We start from the raw sequence: 26,090 nt of genomic DNA on the forward strand, positions 1-26,090 counted from the left end.
CAGACACACACCACAAACACATATTGTTTAAATCGAGTCACTACACATAAGGTGACAACACTTCCTCCAGGAGCCATTGGCTCTCTGAACTTCCAATGCCAGGGAAGGGACACCTCCCTTCAAGTTGTTGGTCAAGGGGATCTAAGAGACCCAACCAAACAATGTAGGCCATTGCCCTCGTTTCATTTAAATAATTGTTCGGTAGTACGTCCCAGTTTACCCATTTCTTTTTCTTTCCCTGCTCACTTGTGCCTCTTATTAGGTCTAGATTTGGTGCGTTCTACTTCAAAGTACAAATGCAAAGAATAAATCTCATTACAATTGTGGTGTAGTTTAGAAACAATTATGACCCTTCCTCCCAGAAGTGGGCAGTGTTTCACCTTTCATTTTGTCTGCTTCAATATGACACATTTAAGGAATTGCCTTAAATTCGTTTTGTGCTGTGTGTTCCAAAACTTGCTATTTTTTTATGCCGAATGGTGCTTACCTGTTTTCACCGTGCTTACTCCTTCTCCCACACTCTCAACTATTCCAGTTCCTTCATGGCCAAAAATGATGGGGCAAAGATGAGAAACTTCTTTACTTTCCAGACTTTTCATATCTGTACCACAGATTCCTGTGGCCAGTATCTGTGTGGAAAGCATAGAGAACTGAGGTTTGTCTGTTGTGAACGCTCTTCATACTTGCTGCTTTCTGAAGGCTTCCACTGCATTCCCTTCTATTCAGCTCTTTTTATTGGCATCAGTTAATAATTATTGTGTAAAGGAACAGTGTCCTTTCTTAACTAACTTCCAAGATAAAAATGATGATTTGCAGTTCACTAGGGTAGGTAGACTGGAGTGAGACGAGAAGCTGGGAAGTGTATTCTGTGCATTAGTGACTTTTCTACTGCAGTGATAAGATGCCACAGCCACAAGCAACTCATAGAAGGACGAGCTTATATTAGGCTTATGGTTCCAGTGGGAGACTGTAATGGAGGGGGAGGCACGGCAGCAGCCAGCCAGAGCAGAAAACTGAGAGAACACACCTTCAGCCAGAAAAGGAATCAGAGCACATAGTAGATGTAAGGTGAGGCAATGAACTCGCAAAGCCTGTCTCCAGGCAAGGCTGCATCTATCCATAACCTTCATAAATAGTTCCAGCGACTGAGAACCAAGTATTCAAATACTTGAGCCTACGGGGAAGATTGCAATACAAATCACCCAGGGTGATACCAAGGATCTGACCTGGCCCTTCCTGGAGCTTGAGGGTGGAAATGTGGAAAAAGACAACTAATGGTAGAATTAAAAGGTTGAGACTTAAGACAGAAAACAGTAATGTTCCCTATTTTAGTAAAGTTCTAGTTTGTTTTGCAAGGACACTTAAAGTTGTATTAACAGTCCCACTTCACTGGAAGTCATAACTATGCTGTGCTTGTGACATGACTGGAGGAAAAACCTTTAAACATCATGGTTTTTGAAATGCACCAACCAATCTGGTTTGAGTTCATTATTCTTTTCCGATTCATTCGCCCTAGCTGGCTTTGTCCTCTTATCTGTCATCAGCACGTGGATCATCCCAGCTGCCTGCACCACCACCTCTCCTTAGCCTATCAGCCGCTTGCTGTCGCCACTCCGGCTGTGGTTTTTGGTTCAAATGCACAGGTGAGAGTCAGATTGTAGCTGGGTGTCTTTGAGTCTAAAACTGATTGTAAGTTGTGTCCTTGTTGGAGTGTAGTGGGTTGGGATTGATAAACCCCACACTCCCTACTCAGTAGAGAATAGAAGCAGCTATCTCTCTATAGTCCACTAGTAAATAATACATACTCTCCACCACTGTACTGAAAATAATCTAATGACCTTGAACTACAAGTCCGTTGAACTGCATTCTAGCTTGCTGGGAGCTCGTTGGAATCATCTTGGGATATGTGGCATGCCCAGTCAAACAAATCAGAATTGCAGAATCTGAGATGAGATGCAGGTAGCATATTCTAAGCTCCCCAGTGATTCCACGCATTTATCTGAGCTTTGAAAAAAAGAAGTCACTGAATTTGTTCTTCTTCTATTTAGCAGTGTGACCACGTACTAACCCTCCCTAACATTTTCTAGACAGAAGAATATGCAGTTTTCCTTTTGAGTAGGAAATTGTGGAAAGGATATATAATTTAGGGTGGTTTTGATGTCCATATGTGTATTTTGTTTTACCTTTATTCGAACTTCCTTTGTCTTTGGTGGGGCCACTTCTATCTCCTCAATGTCAAGTGGGGCTCCAGGCTTCCAGAGCACAGCAGCCTTGCATCTGATCACCTGGGTTTAGCAGATGAAGAGAGGGAGTGAAAGACTCATATTATTTGTTACTAGGAAGTACTTTACTTATACTCAGAGGAAAAAAAGAGTGAAAAACTCTAAATATATGTTTGAATTATTGGCTCCTAGCCCAATATGATTTTTTCTTATGTTTTCAGCTTTTATATTTAAATTAGTATAACAAATATCACTTATATTTATAGGAAAGCACACATCTAAAAGGATGAATAGCTCTACCTCTCTTCTGAAACAGTCTTACTATGTAGCCCAGCCTGCCCTTGAACTTGGGATTCTCCTGCCTCCATTTCCCTGGGCTGCCATTACAGGCAAATGGCACCACTCCTGGTTGTATGCCTTGTATTTGATATTATTATGAATGAAACTGTCCACTGGTTGCTTCAGGATTGTGATGACATTACAGTGTGGGATTATTGGTGACCCAAAGCCTGAGGGATCTTTGAGTAAAGCAATGAGTTATGGGATAAAGAATGAAGACCAGCTGATGGCAGTGATCTCAAAATGCTATTTACTGGAGACTGGTGTTGACAAGATAACTGATGGCAAGGTAGGTCTTAGGTGTTCTGATATCAGCCTGTTATTACTTATTATAAATTATCTTTCATTTCTATGCATTCAGTCAGTACTTTTATGTAGATGACTTGTACAAACTGTACCTATGGGACAGCTTTCTCCCCAAGATTTAGACAAGTATTTATATGCTGCTTGAATGTCTTTCACATACTGCAAAGTCAACATGTTAGTATAAAAACAAACCATTCTTTCTCTCATCTGTACTCCAGAGAACAGTACACAATCTGCCTTCCCTGTTTCAGACATGAAATCCAACCACTTGCCCATCCAAGACAGAAAGCTGGGAAGTAGCCTTAATTTTTCTCTGCCCTTCTTCATCCAGAATCAGACATTTTCTGGAATCTGTGTCTTCTTCATCATTCCCAAGACTTGTGTGCTGTCTGGACCCTTCCATTGCCTTTCCCATGAAGTACTGAGCAAACTTTCTGCTCCATGGCTGGCGTTATCATGTTCAGATGCACCCTCCATATCATTCGTTTGACCTCTCCCAGGCTAATGCACTAGAAGCAATTCTGCCAGTTGCCTGACAGCATCCATCAGCATCCCAGTTTTCTCCTTGTCTCTCTGCAGTCCTATTTCCCATCATTTTCTGCCTCAGCCTTTTATTTAATCCACGGAAGCTGCTTGGAGGTGATCAAGTGGGAGACTTTTCCTGCCTTCATTCTTTTTCCCCCTGTGGTTTCACTTGCTTACAAATCCTTGTCCTCTATTGCCTGGTGAGTCTATTTCTCAGGTAAGTTGCTCCTTTATTGCCACCTTCTCTGGGAAGCCAGGGTAGATTTGAAATGTCCTTGAGGTCTTCCAGATATCTTTTGCACTCTTTGCCCCCTGTTTAGGAGTCTACATGTGCCTCTGAGGGGTCCCCAAGAAGGGCTTTAGCTTTGAATGGAGAAATCTGAAGTAGAGTTTGCATACTACTTACTGCAGCAATGGCAAAATCAGAGAAGGGATTAGCACAGAATGGAAATAAGAGGGAAGGGAATGGAGGGGAAGAGTTTACGATTAAGCATCGTGTGTCCTACAGGAGCCTAGCAAACTGGCACAAGTATGGCATGGCACACATGGAGAGAGGACACCTACCTTGCCTGCAGTGCTCATGGTGGCGTTCCTCTGTTCTTGTTGTAGATAGGACTGCCTGGTGCCAGGAGATTCTGATGGCAATTTTTACTGTGGAAATAATGACAGTATGTCAACCACTGGCAGCTTGAAGGGCTGGAACATGAGCTTTCTGTCAGATAATTTAAAAATTCTTTTTTAGTTTATTACAATTTATTCACTTTGTATCCTAGCTGTACCCTCCCTCATCTCTTCCCAATTCTGCCCTCCCTTGCTCTTCTTCTCCCATGCTCCTTCCCCAGTCCGCTGATGGGGAGGTCTTCCTCCCCTTCCATCTCTGTCAGATAATTATTAAAACTATTGAAGTCAGATAATTATTAAATCGGTTTCTGTCAAAACTCTGTAAATGTATACTTTCTTGTTGCTTGAAGTTTTCTATGAGCCTATGAACATGTGTGGTAGGTTTACTCAGGGAAAGAACACAAGAGGTGAAGTTGGTCAGTGGCTACTTCTACTACCCGTCTACTACCTGGGTGTTTCTCTTGTCTGAATGGTTGGATTTCATGGTCGAGGCAGGGAAAGCATACTGTGTACTGTGACCTCTGGAGTACAGACGAGAGAAAGAATGGCTTGTTTGTATATTAACATGTTGACTTTACAAGATGGTCTTCTATACAGTCTGTTGAAATGTTTAAGTTTTGAATTTCTACATTTGTAAAATGAGCATTGCAGTTACTAGACAGTTTCTCTAGCAGTTTGTGATTACTCAGAGGAAATGAACTAGCCTATAAAAGGCCTGGCAGTGAAAAGCACATCTGTGTGTACACCAAGACAGCTTTGACTGAGATCCAAGGAATTTTCTGAAGGGTAGAGACAAACTTATTCTCAAATAAAGGCTACATAGTGTTTTTCTCTCCAAATTGGGTGATCATATGACTTTTCCTTGGCTATCTTTTTAATGTGGTAGATTATATTGATTATTAGTTACTGTATTTGTCCTATGCTTGAAACAAATCCTAGATGGCTTAATTCCTTTTATACAAAAGGAACTATGGATAACTATATATATTGTTGACTCTACTTTGCTCAAATTTTGCTGAGCATTTTTGAGCTTACACTCATGAGAGATACTTGTGTTAATTTTCTAACATTTTTGCTTTATTATGTGTTTGGTTTTGGTGTCCTTATAATATTGATTATAAGGAAAAAATCTGGAAGTCTTATTCTTGTAGAAGAAAGTATGTAGAATCATTCTTAATTCATTAAATATGTAAAAGAGTAAAATTCTTCAGATTTATATATATCTTTTAGGGGTGGCATTTTAAACTTTGATTTCAATTACTTTAATAATTATAGTGCTACAAAGATGATTTATTTCATCTTCAGTAAATATTGCAGCTGTGATTTTTTTTTTCAGGAATGGCTTTGTTTGCCTGTGGGTCAAGTTCACACGTGCAGAGTTAACAGTTTTATCTCCTTCTTGATCCATGGATGCCTACAGTGCCTGTGAAATGCCTCTGCTTCATTCTTGATTTTGCTAATTTAAGTCTATGCCTTTCTCCCAATCCTGTAAGAGCCTTGTTAAGTGTATTGTTTTCAAGGATCTGCTCATTGCTTTATTTATTTTCTCAATTGCTTTCCTGTTTTTAAGTCTGTTAGCCTCTGCTGTTACCCTTCTTATTCCCTCCCTTCAGCTTGCTTTGGTTTTATTTTACTCTTCTATTTCTGAAGCCCTGAAGTATGAGCTGGAATTACTTATTGATTTGCAACTTTTCTTTTCCGATGTGGTCACATAGTTGCGTAGATAACAAATCAGTGTGGATTTGGCTGTGCCATACAAATGTTGATGGAAAATTTTCAGTTTCATTCTATATGATGTAATAACAAAGTTCCTTGACACCAGAGATGGTTTAGTGGTTAAGAGCATTGGCTGTCAGCCAGGGAGCCTGCATGGGACTTACCTATGGCCTCTGCGCATATGTACAATTTGGCCTTCATGTGGGACTCCTAACAGAAGGAGCAGGGGCTGTTTCTGGCTCTGTTGCCTGCCTTTGGACCTTTCCCCTTACTGGGCTGCTTAGTTAGCATCAATAGAAGATACACTGTTGGTATAACGTTCTTTTAAAATGTATACACCTTACCCTTGTTCATTCAAATGCTGATTTCTACCAACCACTCTCTGGTTTCAATCCGAATATTGCATTGTGATACTCATTCTAAGCATCCTGTCTCAACTTTTGTGTAAATAGGACAAAATAAAGCAACTAGACACAATGTTGAGCAGGGAGGAGCCAGAGGTCAGGAAATGAGTGGGAGAAGGGGCAAGAGGAGAGCTTGAAGAAGGAGCTAGAGGACAGATCTTGGAACTATGTGGAGAGATGGACTGGACCTAAGATATCACTAAAAGCAAGTATAATGTGGGAAATCTAAATGTTAGGAAACTATGAGGGGTTGGAGGTTTAGTGTGGAGTAATTATTGCCCAACATTGTGTTCTAGGTTAACTAAATAAACCCAGTCTCTGTGTGGTGATTTGGTTACACAGCTGTTTAAGATTAACAGCAAGCTTAACTAGAAGATAAACCAATAGTAAATATTAATTGCCATGCTTACACAATACACCTAGTCTTACTGTAACATGATATCCATGGGAGGGCTCCACTTTTCTGAAGAGAAAAGGAGGAGTGGATGGGCAGGGGACGGGGAGGGATGGAGGAAGGGTTGGGAGAAGAGGAGGGGGGGCAAACTGGGCTAGGGATGTTAATTAATTAATTGGAGCATTGGCTGCTCTTCCAGAGGACCAGGATTCAATTCTCAGCATGCACATGGCAGCTCACTACTCTCTGTACATCAAGTCTTACTGGCTTTGACTCCCCCACACAGACATACATGGAGGCAAACACTAATGCACATAAATAAATAAATAAAAAAGACAATTCTTTTGAAACTTCTTTGCTAAGTAGACTGTTTTAGAGTATGTAATTTAGCCTCCAGTTAATTGCATTTTTTTCTTTTTTTATTGTAATTCAATTCTGAAGGTCTGTTAGCACCTTCAGTATGATTTCATATATATATATTTTTAATTTGTAGAGGTTACCTTTATGACTTAGCAGCTGATGTGTATTATTTAGTATGTCTTGTTGGCCTTTAAAAAGAATGTGTACTCTTGTAGCCTTGGCTGGAGTGTTCAGCAAACATGTAACAGGTGCTATGGGTATGATTCTTGAGCACCCTTACCTTCTTTCTGTTTAATATTTTCATCAGTTGTTCAGATGGGCATACTGGTCCTCAACTAAAATTATAGACTGGTGCTAGTTTTCGCAGCACATGTATTAAAATTAGAACAAAACAGATTAGTATGGACCTAGTGCAAGGATGACATGAAATTCATGAAGAGTTCCATATTTTTGCATAAGGAGGAAAAGTAGATCATGTTGCCAAGGAGGATGAAGATAATGAAGACAGTGATGAAAGAAAGGATGGAGCTGATGAAATTGTGGATGTAGAAATGAATATTTGATTTGAAGCTTATTCCATCTCAGATAACAATTCTGGTGGAATTAAGCAATCACTGCCGCTGTTTTTTCTAAAGCCTCTTGTGAAAACCTGCAGAGATAACTGATATCTTGACTCAGCAGAACCACACTGGGAACATGATTAACAAATAGTGTTTCAAAAACAGTGATGATCAAATGGGTGAATATAAGATATTTGGCTTCATAGCCTTTTAAATTTAACTGGAAGAAAGAGTACCCAGAGTTCTGAACAAATTAAAGAGTTGCTTATAGTTAAAAAGTCAGCTTTTCATTAGCATAGGAGACAATTTTTTTTAATAGAACACCAATAGCTCATTAAGATCAACAATAAATGGGACCACATTAAACTGAAAAACTTTTGTAAAGCAAAGGATGCCATTAAAAGGACAGAATGGAAAAAAAATTTACTAACCCCACATCTGACAGAGGGCTGATATTCAATATATATAAAGAACCCAAAAAACTTGATATACAAACCAAATAAACCAATTTAAAAATAGAGTAAAAATAGAATCTCTAATAGCTGAGAAGCACTTAAAGAAGTGTTCCACATCCTTACCCATCAGGGGAATGAAACCCAAAATGTCTCTGAGATTCCATCTTACACCCATCAGAATGGCTAAGATAAATATTCAAGGGACTGCTCATGCTGGTGAGGATGTGGAGAAAGGGAGCACTCCTCCATTGCTTGTGGGAATGAAAACTTGTACAACCACTTTGTGAATCAATTTGGTGGTTTTTTAGAAAATTGGGAATAGATCTACCCTGAGTCAGCTGTACCACTCTTAGGCATATACACAAAGGATGTTCCACCATACCACAAAGACACTTGTTCAACCATATTCATAGCAGCTTTATTTGTAGTACCTAGAAGTTGGAAATAACCCAAATGTCCCTCAGCTAAAGAATGAATAAAGAAAATGTGGTGCATCTACATAATGGAGTATTACTCAGTTATTAAAAACAATGACATAATGAAATTTGTAGGCAAATGAATGGAACTAGAAAATATCATCCTGAGTGAGGTTACCCAGACCAGAAACACCACCATGGTGTGTACTCACTTAAAGTGGTTATTAGTTGTAAAGTAAATGGATAACTGTGCTACAATACACAGACCCAAAGAAGCTAAGTAACAAGGAGGGCTCAAGAGGGGACATGTGAATCTCACTGAGAAGGGGAAATAGAATAGACATCCTGGGTGGACAAGGGGAGGAGACTGGATTGGGATGGTTATGGAGATGGGAACAAGAGGGATCAGGTGTGGGAAAGATGGAGGGAGAGAGTACTGGGAGATACAACTGGAATGGGGGTGGGAGGTCAATCTCTGGGACGAGCTAGAAACCTAGGGCAAAGGAAACTCCGAGGAATCTATGAGAGTGGCCCTACCTAAGACTCATAGCAATGGTACATATGGAGCCTGAACCGGCCATCTCCTGGAACCAGCTAAGACTTCCAATGGAGGGACTGGGACACCAATTCAGCCGTGAAAATTTTGCCCAACAATTTACCCTGATGGTCAGGGGTAAAGATGGAGCAGAATTTGAGGGAAGGGCCAACCAATGATTGGTCCAACTTGAGACCCATGCCATGAGAGGGAGCCCACTCCTGACCCTGTTAACGATGTTCTGTTATACCTGCAGACAAGCCTGGTATAGCTGTCATCAGAGAGGCTTCACCCAGCAACTGATGGAAACAGATGCAGAGACCCACAGCCAAACATTAGGCTGAGCTTGGGGAATCCTGAAGACAGGGAGGAAGGATTTAAGGAGCCAGAGGAGTCAAGGACATAAGGAAACCTACACAATCAACTAACCTGAGCCCACGGGGGCTCACAGAGACTGAACTGCCAACCAGAGAGCATGGAAGGGACTGACCTAGGCCCTCTACACACAAATGTAACAGTTGTGTAGCTTGGTCTTCATGTGGGACTCCTAAAGGTGGGAGCAGCGACTGTCCCTGCTTCTTTTGCCTGCTTTTGGGAACCCTTTCCCCTACTGGGAGGCCTTATCTAGCCTCTATAGGGGAAGATACACCTAGTCTTACTGCAGCTTGATATGCCAAGGCAGGTTGATATTCATGGGAGGCCTTCACTTTTCTGAAGAGAAAGGAAGGAGGAGTGGGTAGGTGGGAGAAGGGAGATGGGGCAAGGACTGGGAGGAGAGGAGCAAGGGGAAACTGGGATCAGGATGCAAATTACTGTAGGAATTTAGTGGTTCTGACCACTCTAAACTGTTTTGAGCTGACAAAAGGGTTGAGGAGGAAGGCACAGCAGTCAGACTGCCTTAGGGAGGGGACGATCTAAGGGGCCAGAGTAATGCTTTGGTGATGGCAAAGATTCAGAGCCTAACAGCCATTTGGTGGTAGCAGGTATTTTAGGATTGTGCCATACCTTTGAGGTAGCTTCTGCAACATATAACAAACGTGACTGTTAGTAATTCTGCTGAGAGCATAGTTAGGAAGATACTTGGGGCAGCTTTGCCCTTATTAGTGAAACAGAACAGGCAAGAAAGCCATTTAAAGAATCCTTGGCAGGCTTCGTCTTAGGTTTTAACAAGATTGATGATTTTGCTGCCACCATTGTTCACTGTAAGATGTAGACCATGGAGCAGCCACTTCTCTGGCTCAAAAGAGTTTCAGGAGCCTTTCATCAGCCAAGTTAAGTTCAGAGGTCAGCTACGAGTTTCTTTGCTGTATCCTCATGAGGAAGAAATAGAGATTTTTCCACATTAACATGAGTCCTATGTAGTATGGCAAAACATAGTGTGTAGCTGTCTGGACAGCACACCAGAACCTTCATATTAGAACCACGTAGAAGGATAAGGTCAAATAAATTCTCCTCTCTATGTCCTGATTGATGTAAGTCATATTTGACAGATCAAATTGTAACTGTGCAATCAGCTGCTTGTTACATTAGACTCCTGCACGAGGAGTGAACGCTTGGAAACTTTGTAAGAGAGGTCAGTTAATGCAGTTGTCCCATTGTCAGTGTGTTAGCAGCAATAGATGTGTCTGCCCACGTGCCAGGTGTAGTGCCCAGTGGAGATACACAGGATGGGCCTAACCTGAGAGAAATGTAGATTCTCAAAACGTAGCATTTCTCAAAATGCTGTTTGTTAAGTCACAACAAGTCAGCAGCAGCTGATGGGTACTCTAAAAGAGAAGTATATGTATATGTATATTTTATACGATTGTGTCACAATGTCCAGGGACACAATGTGGGTATCATGAATAATTTTCAAACCTGAGTTTGACAACAGGGCATTTGGCAATTTCCTTTAATCAGTAAACATGAATGGCTAGGGTGCAGAAGGACGCACAGTAGCTATGGGAATGGACTTCCAGAGGTAGTGTTCTGGAGCTGGCAAACACAGCTTTTTAAAGATTTCACTGTTTTCTTCCCCACCCTGCTGATAGACACCTCAGTATTGAAGTAAGTTATGGTCTTGTTGTGTATCTGGGCAATGTATATATTTGTCAGGAATAGAATTCTTAGTGAGAATTTTGTCCAAATAATCTCTCATGTGGTTATGTACAATGTCTGAGAATTGTAGTTCATTGAGCTGCAAAAGAACATTGATCATTTTAATTTGTGTTATACTTTTTCTGCTGGGTGCTTAAAACCATGTAGGTGGCAAAAATGAATCATTTTTTTCCCTCCCAAGGTCAGTTGAAGACCTGGTAGTCAGGCATGACTTGGGCTTGGGAGAAGCCCCTGGTTCATCTAGTCTTTCTTTTTGCTTTTTTAGTCCATTTCCATGAGGATAAGTCAAAGGCCTTGTTTGACCTGAAAGTGAGAATGTAATTTTTCCTCTGTGTTTTGCTTAGCAGACTGGACACTGGATAGAGTCTACTCAGTGGTATATCCAAGGTCTCCCAAGGCAGAGAACAGATGACCCCCCCCCCAAAAGCTATAGGGCATTTTGAAAGACGTTTCACAGTTTCCTGAGACTTAGTTATATGACAAGGGGGAAGATTTCCCCTTTATTACATCAGTATATGTTTCCAAGTATGGCTATTGAACACAAGGTCAGTTGTACCACTTTGTTACTTTTAATTAATCTGTAATGTTATAGGGAAGCATGACCGGATATTAAAGTGTGGTCATTGACCAGCAGGTATGATAGGAATCATGGTAGTACCAACAGAGTGGTAGGAATCACTCTGGAACTGTTCGAAAGAAAGTCCCATCTTCAATCCACTAAATTGAGTTCAACTAAGGTCTCCAGATGGGAAGTCAGACTTATACAGTCAGTTTATCAATAGAGCATAAGTTAAATACAAATCGTTCTCTTTGTAAGAACTGAGTAAAAGTGCATGAAAAGAAACTAAACACCTCAGGTCTTAAAATTAATTCTTACATTATTTTTATTCATTCACAAATTAAATTTTAATTTTCAAATACAAGTAAAATTGAAAGAAAATTAAAAGAACATCTATAATCCTTTGTTCTAACTACTCTCTGTACTGTTGGTATAAAGTTCTTTGACCATTTGAAAACTTGCTTCTCAATTGTTCTTAAACAATATTTAATTATTGCTTAAATTGATTTTAATTTTTATACTAATATATTTATTTTTATTTTACAAATATAGTATCTATTCATTACAAGAGGTTTTGAAATGGAAGAACAAAACCCACCTATAATTTGAGGACTTGCTTTCTCCTCAGAGAAGCCTTTGCGTGGCCTCCCTTGGGGTCCTTATACACAGCCTTCTGCAGTCTGCTTTGTCCCATCCATTCACATGCTTTAAACACATGCTCTGCACTGACGGTTAGAACATAGGCAACTTAGCTTTCTCCCTGCCCCACACTTTAAATCACCTGTGAGTGCCCCAGAAGACACTCTGGCAAATCCAGAGTTGTTTTTCCTTAGAGGGAAACAGGGAGGGGAGGAGAGAGAGAGAGAGAGAGAGAGAGAGAGAGAGAGAGAGAGAGAGAGAGAGAATAAGATGATTTTGTGGAAAAAAAAGACACTCTGGCAAATCCAGAGTTGTTCTTCCTTAGAGCAGATTCCTAGTTCATGGACTGCTCCTATCACTTCTGTTAACTTCAGTCATCACGCCTCCAGTGTAACCTGGAAGGAAGCATCTTCAGCAAATGTGCAGACACAACAGAAGCAGCAGCTAAATGCGGATACAGGTTATTTACTTACTTGGCCCCTGGTGCCCATTTTCCTTGGGAAGCTTTCTGGGGAAGCTTGTGTCTTCCTGGCTCTGACCTTTCACCTCCACCCAGACTGCTCTGTCCTGTGCTGGGAACTCTGAATAAATAGCACTCCTGCTGGCTGGTTCTCCAATCACAGCTCTGCCTGACTCCTGTGGTAACATTTGTACTGTCACAGTTCATCTCTAAACCCAGGCACTCCCAGCTGGCACTGAGACATTTTTTAATTATCTCTTTTGAAAATCTTTTATTACAATGTATCAAGTAGAGAAAGTGCATGAATTGTTTAAGGCTGAGTTACAAATAACTACTAAGTAAAGGGCCTTTCAATTGCCCTGGAACTTCTTCCCACCCATTCTTCTCTTTTACACCCTGGTAATAGTTTTCTTGCACATTTGTGGTGTTCCTGTATAGTTTGCTTTCTATCTATAGTTTTGGTTTTGTTTATTAATGTTTGTGTGAGTAGACTCACAGTGTATACCCTTCCAGGCAGTTTTCCCTTAGTTCTGTTTGTTGATTGTTTACAGTGCCTTTGTTTATTTATTTTTTGTGTATGGGTGTTTTGACTGCATGTGTGTCTGGGTACCACATGTGTGCTTGGTGTCTGTTGGAGTCCCTAGGATGGAGTTACAAACAGTGGATCTGTCATACAGGCTCTAGGAATTGAACCCAGGTCCTCTAGCAGCCTGGCCAGTACTCGTAGTTGCTGAGCCTCCTCTCCAGTCTTTTGCAGTGCTGTAGCTGTGCTCTGAGTTTCTTACTGCTGAGCATTCTGCTACATGTAGTTTATGCATCCCCAATCCCCGTTCTTTCTGATGGTTTTTGTTTCGCTCATGGTGAGTCATTGGCTACATAAAAAGTCTCTTCATGTGCCCTGCTGCTCATGTGCTCCAGTTTGCCTAATGAGGGGACATGCAGGACTGATACAGCCAGCACATGCTAGCAAGGTAACACTGGGTGTTCAAACATGGGAACTCTTTTGTTCAGGGGCTAAAAAGCCACTGACTCGAACCTGCTGAGTCCCTTTAACTCTGGTGCAGTCAGGGACCATTTGTCAGGTTGGGGAGCGACACACTGTCCCTCTGGGTGTGTGAGCTTGAATGTGTCCCATATCCGTGGCTCTGGGTCTCACAGTATTGTCTAAAATAGTAGGGCTGTGGCCGTTGAGGACCAGTGCCTAGTGCCTACCTGGCCTTCAGGGGCTCTGGCCACTATTGGTCTGGGCCCCAGCGTCACACACAATGGCTGTTTGAGAAAAGGAATGTCTCCAAATGGTTAACAACTCACAAAAATTTAAGGTTATATTTTACTTTTAAATTTATAAACTTAGGTGAATGTAAAAATCCATGTATCCGTCACCCCAGAGGTGTGTAGCAGAGTTCACTGTTTCCCAAGTTCCTGCTGCTGTGTCCTGCTTTCAGGTTCTGCCTACAGCTGATTTGTGTCTCTGTGGTCTGGCTGTGATCTTCTGACTTCATCCTGGTTGACAGCTCTTTTGGCTACTCTAGGAATTGCTGGATGTGCAACTATGATGGTCACAGTGACTGATGTTTACAGGCTGACAGGACCTGTAAGTGACAGGATGTGGAAACTCATGCTGTGGTGCTATGTAAGGATATGCAATTCTTTTTTTCTTTCAAGATTTATTTCTTTATTATTTATATAGCGTCCTACCTGCATGTGTGCCTGCACACCAGAAGAGAGAATCATATCTCATTATAGATGGTTATGAGCCACCATGTGGTTGCATTGACATCCAGGGTAAACTGAGGCGGGATGTAGAATTGGCAACTGAGGGCCAGTACTGATAGAAGTTGGCGGCTGGTGGCTGGTATTGATTGTAACTGGCTGCTAAGAGCCAGGGCTGTTGTAGTCAGTGAAGAAAAAAAGGTGAGAAAAATCTTACAAACATGCACCCCCAACCCCCAGAAACACTTGGTGGATGAAACAAAAAAAGCTTCCACAACTTCACACATACACCTACACACACACACACACACACACACACACACTCACACACACACACATCCACATCCACACATTGGGTGGATAAAGAAGACTCCAACCATTTTACATCTATACATATCTACACATACACATACTGGGTGGATGAAGGAAACTCCACAGGCTGCAACAACTTTGTGTCTTCTCCCACAGCTTATATATCCCAGCAGTATAAAAATTAAAATGTGATTACATTCTGTTTTTCTTTTAGTGAATGATCATGGAAAAACAGTTTGTTCCACAATACCTTTACGTGGGAAATAGTTTACGTATTACAGCTGAAAAAATATCTCCAAGAACCCGTACACATTTGTAACTAAGCAACCTGTTAGAGATTAATAAAGTACAAATATACAAGGTATTTTTTTTTCAGCCAGTTTTCCTTATTGGCAGGCGGCATTTTGCAGTTAGAAGGAAAGAATCATCTTAAAAAGTGATCTTAGGAGAATCTTAAAAGAATCACAAATCTAAACTTTATATAAAAACCAATCAGTCATTTTTACTTTAAATCCTCAAAATGCACATCTACTCACTAACAACTTTTTAGTAAATCATATCAGGAAGCTGAGGGCAAAAATAAGAACAAGAAATTAATTATTATCTTGATCAACAGCCCAGCTTTCACGAGAGAGTCACAACAGCCAGTGCCAGTCAAACTACTCTTGTTCCTGTTCCATGACCTCAAAAATCCCCCAGCTCAACTCCAAAGAGTGTGCTTTTCTGAACTCCAAATTTCTCCCTAAGATTTTCAACATCGGAGTTGCTGACAAAAACATCTTAATTTAATCCTATTAATAGTCTATTTTTCCAAATTCTTTCTAAGGTCGGTGTTCAGTGCTAACAATCTACATCTCAAAGTTCTTTCCGAGGATGGTAGGAGAATCATTAATCTGCTGCAGCAGAAAAATTGTTAGTGCCGGTGACGCTGCCCAGTTACTGAGAGCCCCTTACAGTTTTCATACAGCTCGTACGTGATGAGGGATGCGGTGGCTGTGAAGGGAACAAACAGAGTGATTCTCCATAATAGCATACAGTCGTCAGGACATGTAGTCCTTGGGGCTCTGCCTCTCCGAGGCACAACCATTGGTTGTGCTAACCAGTGGGCTACATTCTGTGAGTTTTAAAGCTGTTTTGCTGTTCCTGTTACATAGCCCTTGACAATATGTCATTAGGATTAGACTCTGATTTTGTTCTGTACCTACTTTTTACATGGACCACGTTACACTAGGAATCTGAATCAGTATTTCTGGGCCATCATTGCTTATATTTGGCGTGAAGTAAATTACTTTTTATTCCCTTCAAAGTGAGTACAATAAAAAGGGGAAGAAGATTAGTTTTTAGGGAAACAATGAGACAGCCCAAAGTGTCCTGCTTAGGATTTTGGATGGTATCAGATAAGGAAAAGTCATGCTTTTTTTCATTATTATTATTACTATTATTATTTACAATTTATTCACTTTGTATTTGGCTATAGCCCCACCGGTCATCTCCTCCCATTCCCACTCTCCCCACTTCTTTCACCCCTATGCCTCTCCCCTAGACCACTGATAGGGGAGGTCCTCCTCCTCAACTCTATGACCCCTAGCCTGTTAGGTCTTATCAAGGCGGGCTGCATTATCTTGTTCTGTGGCCTGGCAAGGCTGCACTCCCCTACCCACTCAGAGGGAGGTAATAAAAGAGCAGGCAACCTAGTTCATGCCAGTGATTGCCCCTGCTCCCCTTAAATAGGGAACCCTCATAGAGACTGAGTTGCCCATGGGCTACATCTGAGAAGGGTGTCTAGGTCCTCTCAATACATGGTCCTTGGTTGATTCATTAGTCTTTGCAGGCCCCCCTGGGCCTAGATTTATGGGGCTCTGTTGGTCTCCTTATGGAGCTCCTGTCCCCTCCAGGTTTTTTATCTCCACCTTTTTCAATAAAGCTCCCTGCACTCCCCCCAAAGTTTGGCTATGAGTGTCAGCATCTGCTTCAATACCTGATGGATAGAGTCTTTCAGAGGCCCTCTGTGGAAGGCTCCTGTTCTGTTCCCTGTCTTCTTCTACTTCCTATGTCTATCCTATTTGCCTTTCTGAATGAGGATTTAGCCTCTTCCCTAAGGTCTTCCTTGTTGTTTAGCTTCTTTTAGACTATAGATTTTAGAAAGGTCATATTAAACTTCTAGAGATGTTTTCTGTCCTATCCACTTGCCCCAGTCAGGATAAGCACTATTCCAACCATTCAGCCAACACATAAGGTTGTGCTCCTTCAAGGGACTTCGCCTCTGACAAAGAGGAAGTGATTCAAAGCCAATAGAACATAAGTCTCATCTTGTGATGTTCCTGTGTTAAGTTGTAATCTCTGTAGATCAGCCAATTCAAATTGAATTTATAATGAAATGTGTAACAAAAGCCACCGTCTTGTAATACATGGTAATATATAAGGTTTCCCTATGAGTCTGTGGAGACCATTTTTATTCAAACCACCACACAGCCATTTGCCTTTAACCCTTGTATCTACTGTAATAGTCTCATGATCATTAGGTAAGCCTCTTAGAATGTACTATCAAACTTAGACTCCTACATTTTACTCTGATGGATAATATTATATTCTAAATTTAATTTACTGTGCCAAAGAGGTCTATAAAACACAATGCCTCTGAGTGGTTAATTCTTAGGAGCCAGCCAGTCCCAATAAGAATCACATAGACTCCATGGACACTAACCAATCCCAATCAAGGTCATGTAGCCACATGACCTTTCTGGCTTTTAAAAGGAGCTCCCTTCAAGGTCGTTGCCATTTTGTGAAGGCAATATCCCCAGCATGCTGGAATTCTCTATAGAATAAACACTCTTTATTTTTGCATACCATCTTAGTCTAGGGTCTTTCTTCAGTGGACCTAACACTTCTAACCTGTGAGACCCACTGCCCAAGAACAAGAAACTTCCTAGAATCCTGGGGGTCTTTCTTGTAATTTCTTGTGGGGAAGTGATGCAACTATATTTTAGCTAAAAAAATTTAAAGAATAACTTATTTCCTTTAAAGGACAGTTGTTAATTTGCACTGACAACTTTGGAGCGCAACATGGGCCTTTACAAACTGTAACAGTCATAGCAGGAGGGAAGAGAGGTGCTTGTGTTCCTCCCTCTGGCTCTCAGACTATTGAGACTGTTGACCTCAAGATACTAGAATTCCTTATGAGTCTCATGATGGGGGAGAGGAAGACTGGGGCTTTGCGGCAGCCAGGCAGGCAGGGAGTTTGTCTTTTCAGAGAGAGGTTTCATAAGATGCTGACAACTTGCAGGACAAACCAGGAGCTGGGAGTCAGCAGAATGGTGGGTGTGACAGCGTGAGGGCAGCTTGGTTCTGCATTACTCCTACCTCTTAAGTCAGCTCTCCTACTGTGCTGCCTCTTCATAGAGACACTGGTGAATCTTTCTTGGTTCTGGATCTCTTTGGTTTATAGCCTACTTGTTTATTCTTAACTGCTTGTTGGTTTTGAATATCCTGTATTTTGAGAACATCTGTCAGGGGGCCCATCCCCATGCTTTTCTTTTTCTAGAAATAGTCCTTTTTCCTCCTACTGCTCCTCTATTGCCTTTTGTTTTTTAAACTTCCTTTCTGATGCAAACTTTCTCTTTCTCTCTCTCTCTCTCTCTCTCTCTCTCTCTCTCTCTCTCTCTCTCTTTAGTATAGAATTTCTATGAATTCCTCCTCATAAAGACATTGAAGTTTAGGGTTTGTTTGTTTTAATCTTCACATGATACAATTACATGGCCAGTTTTCTTGAGGGGTTTGTTAAGAACAAGTTCCAGGATGTGTGAAGGCTCACAGAGCAAAGGAAATTTATCTGATCATCTCAAAAAACAAAACAAAACAAAAAAACACCAAGCATCTTAAGTCTTTGGTAAAATTTAGGATAAAATTGAGATGCAGGGAGAAATGACTCTCAAGGTGAAACCAAGGACGCTACTCCAATAGACAGCACAAAAATTGATCCCAAGCCCAAAAATCATTGTAGTGAAATTTTGGTTTCTTAAAAAACCCAGTTATGTTATGTGAGTATGTTTTTATTTTAATTCCAGATGTTAGATATGGGGCTAACTCCTGCTCTTTTCTTTTCTTTTTTTTTTTTTGTTGGCCTTGAACTCACAGAGATTGGCCTGCCTCTGCCTTCCTGTGCCTGTGCTGGGTGGGATCACAGGCATGCGCCACCATGCCTGGCTTCCAGCTTAGGGGTGTGATTTTTTTTTTTTTTTTTTTTTTACCAGCTGTATACAGTTCAGTCCTGGGACTGTTGAGAGGGTGTAGATGGGGGAAGGAGTGCTGAGAAGGCCTATGGCGGCTGTTGCTCTCTTGCTGCTATTGGGCCTTGCTATTGTTGGGTTCTATTGCTGTGTTTGCTATTGCTGGTTTACGGGATTGCTGGTTGTCTGGTTTGTTGGGTTGATAGATATTCTCATAAAGAAGATTGTGTCTTGTCCCTAGGAACCTGTTGACCGTGATCAACAGCAAGTAGTTTAAAGGGGTCTACATCCCCTTCCCCCTCTGTTTTACTCACCTACTAGTGTTGGGGTGTTGGAAGGGATAAGGGAGAAGGGTGCTAGATATAAGAACACAAATAAAGTAGCTAAAAAGTATGGCTACACAGTTAACACAGGATGTTGCTCAAGAGCAGGGTCCTTACACCAAAGTGGGAAACACAGATGTAAGGAGACATAAAGAGCTTGGAGGAGAAACTGCCATCTGCTAATTCCATTGAAAACAAAAGCTTCTCAACTTTCATAGATTTTTGTGGAAAATGGAAACATTTAGTGACAGATGACTGGTCTCAGTTTCCACGGAGAACTACAGACAGGTACATCTGTCTTCAAGATGCTGAAGGCTGCTTAACCTGTCTAGGTTTTCTTCTTCTTCTTTTTTTTTTTTTTTTTTTTTTTTTTTTTTTTTTTTTAAGACAGAGTTTCTCCCTTTAACAAAGCCTCATCTGTCCTGGACTTGGACTCACTTTGTAGACCAGGCTGACAGAGATCTGACTGCCTCTGCCTCCTGAGTGCTGGGGTTAAAGGAGTGTGCCACCTCTTCCAGCTGACATGTCTAGCTTAGCTCACAATTTTCTATAAGACATAATAAATTACTCCATGCTTTGTATTTGCTAAGATTTGCTTTGTGGCCCAAAATGTAAATATTTTAAATAAAGTTCCTTGGGCTGTTGAGAATTTTCTGTAGCTGCTGGAAGGAATATTCTGTAGATAGCTATTAAATCCAACTTGTCTATATTGTCATTTGACACTGAAGTTTGATTGCTTATTTCTTATGTCTGGATGATCTATTTATTAGAGTAGGCTATTGAAATTGCCCACTGTTATTGTATTTGAACTCATCCCTTTGTGTGTCTTAGTGTTTGTTTTCATTACTGTGGTCAAAAAATTTGTTAAAAGACCTTAGTTTGGCCCATGGTGATGATGAACAGTCAGTAAAGGGGGTCATGTCAGTGGGAGTGTGAAGGCCCATTACATCCTTAGTCAGGAGCCAGAGAGAGAGATGACAGTATTTAGCATACTTTCTCCTTTTTTCCATTTTACTCAGTTTAGAACTCCAGCAAAGTAGAAGAATGGGGTCAAGAATGAGAAGGCCTCAGGCAAACCCTGACAAAAAGTAGTGTATGAAAAAAAAGTTGGCCAAGAATAACTCTGAAGCATACGCCTCACTGACTAACTACAGCCACCAGAATAGGCACAGGGTACTCCCGAGTGTGTGCACGTGACCTGTGTCCCACTGCAGTACTAAAACACACATCCCTGGGAGGATTTAACATGCTAACGAGACATGAAAGGCATGAAGCTGTGTGTAGAACTACATGTAACAGACACTACATGTGCAAGATAGCCTGTGCTAAAGTAGGTGAGCCAGAACCTTGTGCTACATGATATAAGACCTCCATCCTTTCTACAGCGAGCATACTAAAATCACACAGGAAAAGCAGACCTAAGAACTTTTCAGTCACACCAGACTAATGAGTGGATATATGCCTTCATCTGAGTCCCAGATAGGGGTAGCACCTGGCATTAAGATGGAGCTAGCCCTCACTGGCCACTTAGGATGTGCATCAAGTGACTGACAGGCAGGTAATTCACAATCGTGTCAGCGCTTTCCTCTCAGCCCAGTCTCTGTTGTTGACCTCATCTTCCTGCTTACCTGTCTGGCTATGTGTACTGGCTCATTATTCATCAACTTAATACAAACTAGATTGTCTGAGTGGAAGGAACCTCAGCTGAGGAAATACTTCCATGAGATCCAGGCGTAAGGCATTTTTTAAAATTAGTGATCAATTGTGGGTAGTGCCTTCCTGGGCTGGTGGTCCTGGGTTCTATAAGAAAGCTGGCCGAACAAGCTAAGGGAAGCAAGCTGGTAAGCATCACTCTCCATGACCTCTGCATCATCGTCTGCCTCCAGGCTCCTGTCCTGCTTGAGTTCCTAACATGACTTCCTTTGCAGATTGGGCAGCAGTGTGGAAATATAAGTTGAATAAATCCTTTCTTTCCCAATTTGCTTATTGAGGGTGGTGCTTTGTTGTAGCAATAGAGGTCCTGACTAAGACAATCTGCCATCCGTGTAGCCACCCATTTGTTCATATAGACCTGGTCCTGCCGTTTTGTCTCTGTAGCTGGTCTCAATCCTGACCCTGAAGCCTGACTCTACAATAGCTGCTGAAGACCCTGAAGCACAGCTGTTGGACCTGAAGGGCAAATTACCTTTTCACAGGTGTTACCTAACACCATCAGAAAACACAGATACATTTACATTACAATTCATAATGGTAGCAAAATTACAGTTATGAAGTACCAATGAAAATAATTTTATGGTTGGGGGTCACCCCAATATGAAGAACTGTACTAAACGGTTGCAAAATTAGCAAGGTTGAGAACCTGGCTGTATCAGAAGCCATAGTTCAGTTTCGTTTGTTGTCAGGCTTTTTATTTCTACCAGTTTCCCTGTTTTTTAGGACTTCTAAAAGTTCTTGAAGTCTGCTGTGGCTCGTTAGTTCAGGGGATCCATTCTATACCCTACATGTATCACACATATGAAGAAAGAAATATTCGCTGTGTGATATGTAATATGTGATCGCTTGTATTAGTAATTAAAATTGCAATAAAAGAACCCAGGCTCACTCCAGCCAGGACTATGAAGAAAAGTTGATATATCCAGCAAATTGCTGCCATTGAAACTATGGTCCCCTATGAGTTTATTGTTACTCAATAAAATTCGACATTGTGGAAAGACAAGTGTATTCGCCTGTGTTTTTGACATAGTGTGCCCAGAAACGTTTTCCCTGAAGCAGGCAGTGAGCATATGGAATGATGGGAGCATGCCATAAACACATTTAAATAAATAGACTGACTTTAGTCCTGTGCAAATAAAACAAAGCCAAGTGGGGATGCACATCAATAACCAATTACTGTTTTTCCTCTTTGGTATTTGGCATGAAGCACAGACACGAGTTTTGAAATAGTTCATTTTCTTTAATAGTTTAATTTCTTAACATTGTGTATGTATGTCTTTCCAATTTTGATCTCCATAGTCTGCAATTTAATTTTCAAGGAGGTAAAGAAGCCCAGAAGAGCACTGCTGAGAATGCCAGTGTGCCATCACCATCGGAGTCTCACAGCAAGAGGACACAGCGGATGCTGAAACACAAGAGTAAGTGCTGACGGGACTAACTTGTCTGTGCTAATGGAGGCGACACAGTGCAACCACAGCACGCAGAGTTTAGGAGCTGGTGCTGCCCGCCCAGCTCCACTTCCCAGCTCCACTCTTTTTACTGCCCCTTCTCTTACAGATGCTGAAATCTCTGTCCTCAAGGCCAGCAGAGAACTGTCAATCACAAGATCTGAATGCAGCAATGAGAATCAGATAATATGCCCCTGAGCAACCAGCCACCTTGGTTGTGGGTGCACTTTATTCTGTGCCCTCTCACACTCCACAGGTGACCCCTCATTAGTCCCGTGGGAACTGGAATAGTAATGCCACAGTGCTTTTCTACTTTCTAATTGCAAAAGGCCATGTGAGGACTATATCTGATTTGCATTTTAAGTAGAAATGTCAGTCTTTTTTTTTTATCACTTGTGGTGCTATGCTTTTAATAACTGCCAAATTATAGTCATCAGGAAGAGTAATGTACATTGTACTTTATATGTTAACAAGTTCCCTAGCATGTATGTATGTGTTTATTTATTTATGGGGGTTTTAAGAGTTTACTTCATTACAACATTGGGATCAGGAATCAAAGCATCATAATCAACCCCTAAAAATAGTAGATTGGATCACATTAATAAAAAGATCACAGTGTAAACCAGGGCTTGTGAGATTCAATGAGCCTGTGAAGTTGTTCCCTAGTATTTAAAGCATTCTAAATTCACCATTCTAAAACATTCGTATTAGGACATTTTGCTCATCAATTTACCTTTTCATTTATTTGTTCTTTTAAGCAAAAACTTACTCCTGACCAGAGCCTACAGTTGAGGTATTGCAGTTGCTGGTGTTAGAAATGGAAGTGTGATATTAAAAAATTCATCAGACAAAATAATTACTACCTACTGTCACATGTTGTCACAGAATAGTAAAGAGTAAAGTGGGAGCATAGAGGACTTTTCATAACAATTTGGCTGAAAGTCACATGTATGTCATAACACGCAAGAATGTCTTAAACACACACACACACCACACATAAATACTTACCAGTTTCCCTCTCGTAACAATTTGAATGCTTCATTGATTTTTTCAAAAGGCAACTTGTGGGTTATAAGAGCATCTATGTCGAATTTTTTTTGTATGTAGTCAGTTACTAGTTTAGGGATGGTATCTCTGGTTTTATACCCTGTAAACAGAAAGGAAAAAGGTGAAAAATATTGGCACTTACTGAAGACTCTGGTCAACTGTCTATTTCTAAAATTGTCAGAATGTTCATGAAGGCAGTAAACCATGTGTTCCATAGCAAAAGTCTGATCACTGACAGAATTATGATTACCCCGGGCCATAGAAGAGCCGTATTACCTGAAGCTCTCATGGCTACAACCTGTATGCCTGCAGCTCTCTTTTGTCTTCAGGACACTAACCATTGCCTGCAACACCTTCTGGCTGATTGATCTGGGTTACCAGTCTTTATTTCATTCAAGACTCGGTGATTACCTCCAGTCAAATCAGCTGGAAAGTGAACGTTATAGGAAGTAGTTAGTATCCTGAAAACAAGGGAGAGCTGCTTGCTGATAGGCTGTGATCATGACTGAATTGAGTCTATCACTTCTGTTCTTTTTTTTATAGAGGAAGAGGAAGAGAAAATATATCAGCACAGTCTCATTTGAGATTATATACCCAATTGAACCTGGGTCCTTTGGAAGAGCAGTCAGCACTCTTAACCACTGAGCCACCTCCCCAGTCCTATTAATTCTTCCTTTTAATCCTTTCCTTTTGGTTAGTTTTATTTATTGGTAAATATGCTACAAAAACTATGAGTATTTGGTATATCTCTACAGCATGCTCTCATGCCTTTATTCATGTGCGCACACACTTGGGGGTCATAAATAACACCACAAGAAAAACACAGCACAGCAAAAAGGCACAGTGTTTGGGAATAAAGTGTTTATAGATTTCAACTTTGGAATTGGAGTAACTGGTATAAATAAAGGCACAAAACTGAGGTTTGAAAATCTGACAGTCAGGCACAAAGCTGGTCAATCCAGATACCTGGAGACAAACACATTTACTTTTCCAGCAGCTGTATGGGATTCTAGGGTCCTCCTAAAATTATGGAAGAGTCTCTAAGGTAACATAGTGCCTGACAGGAAACAAACCACAAAACTTGGAGGACATCAGTCTCATGAGAGAAAGGTAGCAAGGACTCTTGTCTGGGGACAGGAAGAGAGATTGAGGCCAATGGCCTAGTAATGGCTGGCAGACAGTGCAGCTCTTTGTGTGGCGCAAGAAGGCTGTATTTGAGAGCCCTTAGCAGCCGAAGACTTGAGTCCGAACCATATGGCACACTGTTGAGGTCATCTCGGCTAAACAAAACCCATCTTTTCTTATTTGATGTCTTTCTTTCTTTCTTTCTTTCTTTCTTTCTTTCTTTCTTTCTTTCTTTCTTTCTTTCTTTCTTTCTTCTTCTTCTTCCTTCCTTCCTTCCTTCCTTCCTTCCTTCCTTCCTTCCTTCCCTCCTTCCTTCCTTCCTTCCTTCCTCCTTCTCTCCCTTCTTCCTTCCTCCCTCCCTCCTTCCCTCCCTCCTTCTCTCCCTTCTTCCTTCCTCCCTCTCTCCTTCCCTCCCTCTCTCCCTTCTCTCCTCCCTCCCTCCCTCTCTCTCTCCCTTCCTTCTTTCCTTCTTCCTTCCTTCCTTCCTTCCTTCCTTCCTTCCTTCCTCCTTCTCTCCCTTCTTCCTTCCTCCCTCCCTCCTTCCCTCCCTCTCTCCCTTCTCCCCTCCCTCCCTCCCTCTCTCTCTCCCTTCCTTCTTTCCTTCTTTCCTTCTTCCTTCCTTCCTTCCTTCCTTCCTTCCTTCCTTCCTCTCTCTCTCTCTCTCTCTCTCTCTCTCTCTCTTTCTTTCTTTCATCTTTTTGCTCTGATAAAAATATCCTGACACAGGCTAGAGAGATGGCTTATTGGCTAACAGCACTTGTTTCTCTTCCAGAGGATCTGGGTTCAATTTCCAGCATTCACATGGTTATTCACAACCATCTGTTAACTTCAGATCCAGAGGATCTAATATCCTCTTCTAACCTTTGAGGGCACCAAGCACACAAGTGAGGTCCATACATACATATATGCTGGCAGAAAATGGACAAAAAATAAAAATAAAAAATAGCTGAGTCATTCCCAGCATTCAGTTATTTCTTATGGTTTAGTTTGGGGAGCTTTACACAAGTTAGATAATTCTTGAGTGTCCGAAAGATGAAATGTGTGTAGTAAACTGCTTGTCAATGGAAACATATCTCTGTTATGTGGTTAAGGAGGCTGTAGTCTTACTTCATATTCAACTTGCACTTCAGTTTCCCTTCTTGATTCCCTCCAAGGAGCTTGCAGGGGATTTAGGGTTCTGGAAAGAGAGAGGAAACTAAAAGACCTACCTCCCATAACAGAAGATTTCAGGGTTCTCCCAGGGAGAAGCACCACTGGGTCAAAAGAAAGCTGTGACTCTGTGGGAGCTACTCCCATAATCACACACACTCCGTAGCTCACATGGCATGATTTCAAAGCTGCGACCTGGATGTGGAAACAGACGGATTAGTATCTTAGTAGTGTTTACATTTACATATAACTTGTAACTGGCCTGCTGGAAATGAAGGTCCCCTAGAGAGGCCCTCATATCTCTCAGTCGGACCAGGAGACTATTGAAACAAATAACCTCAAAGAAATGAGCACTTTCCCATGAGTCTCATCCTAGGAGAAGAAAAGGGTACCAACCAGAGGAAGAACTTGTCTCCTAGAGAAAGG

The 26,090-nt window shown here is 41.3% G+C and overlaps 2 protein-coding genes, 1 long non-coding RNA gene and 1 pseudogene across 4 annotated transcripts in view; 2 read left to right on the forward strand and 2 right to left on the reverse strand.

Annotated features, from left to right (window-relative positions):
* The window catches only part of LOC110560074 (alcohol dehydrogenase 6), a 26,264-nt gene extending 13,486 nt beyond the window's left edge, over positions 1 to 12,778 (reverse strand). The window contains exons 1-5 of one of the 2 annotated variants that reach the window (XM_060392639.1): positions 12,622 to 12,711; positions 12,108 to 12,234; positions 3,957 to 4,043; positions 2,184 to 2,285; positions 488 to 629 (exon numbers count right to left, since the gene is read on the reverse strand). In XM_060392639.1, coding sequence (XP_060248622.1) covers positions 488 to 629; positions 2,184 to 2,285; positions 3,957 to 3,974 — 262 coding nt within the window. In that variant the 5' untranslated portion in view covers positions 3,975 to 4,043; positions 12,108 to 12,234; positions 12,622 to 12,711. Of the gene's footprint in view, positions 1 to 487; positions 630 to 2,183; positions 2,286 to 3,956; positions 4,044 to 12,107; positions 12,235 to 12,621 lie in introns of both variants that reach the window. The other variant, XM_021655793.2, reaches the window with a different exon arrangement.
* On the forward strand, positions 7,239 to 7,339 carry LOC132646138 (U6 spliceosomal RNA; annotated as a pseudogene).
* Positions 9,592 to 26,090, forward strand: part of LOC132656879 (uncharacterized) — a 17,973-nt gene continuing 1,474 nt past the window's right edge. The window contains exons 1-2 of the long non-coding RNA XR_009594662.1: positions 9,592 to 10,899; positions 22,215 to 22,313. This is a non-coding gene — a long non-coding RNA (uncharacterized LOC132656879). The remainder of the gene's footprint in view (positions 10,900 to 22,214; positions 22,314 to 26,090) is intronic.
* LOC110560068 (alcohol dehydrogenase 1-like) overlaps positions 22,112 to 26,090 on the reverse strand; it is a 15,237-nt gene continuing 11,258 nt past the window's right edge. Inside the window, exons 7-9 of the mRNA XM_021655786.2 lie at positions 25,724 to 25,859; positions 23,352 to 23,490; positions 22,112 to 22,300 (exon numbers count right to left, since the gene is read on the reverse strand). Of these exons, the coding sequence (XP_021511461.1) occupies positions 22,276 to 22,300; positions 23,352 to 23,490; positions 25,724 to 25,859 (300 nt within the window). The 3' untranslated portion in view covers positions 22,112 to 22,275. The remainder of the gene's footprint in view (positions 22,301 to 23,351; positions 23,491 to 25,723; positions 25,860 to 26,090) is intronic.

This window comes from Meriones unguiculatus, chromosome 10 (assembly GCF_030254825.1).
Source record: "Meriones unguiculatus strain TT.TT164.6M chromosome 10, Bangor_MerUng_6.1, whole genome shotgun sequence".
In the NCBI taxonomy this organism is placed as follows: Eukaryota; Metazoa; Chordata; class Mammalia; order Rodentia; family Muridae; genus Meriones; species Meriones unguiculatus.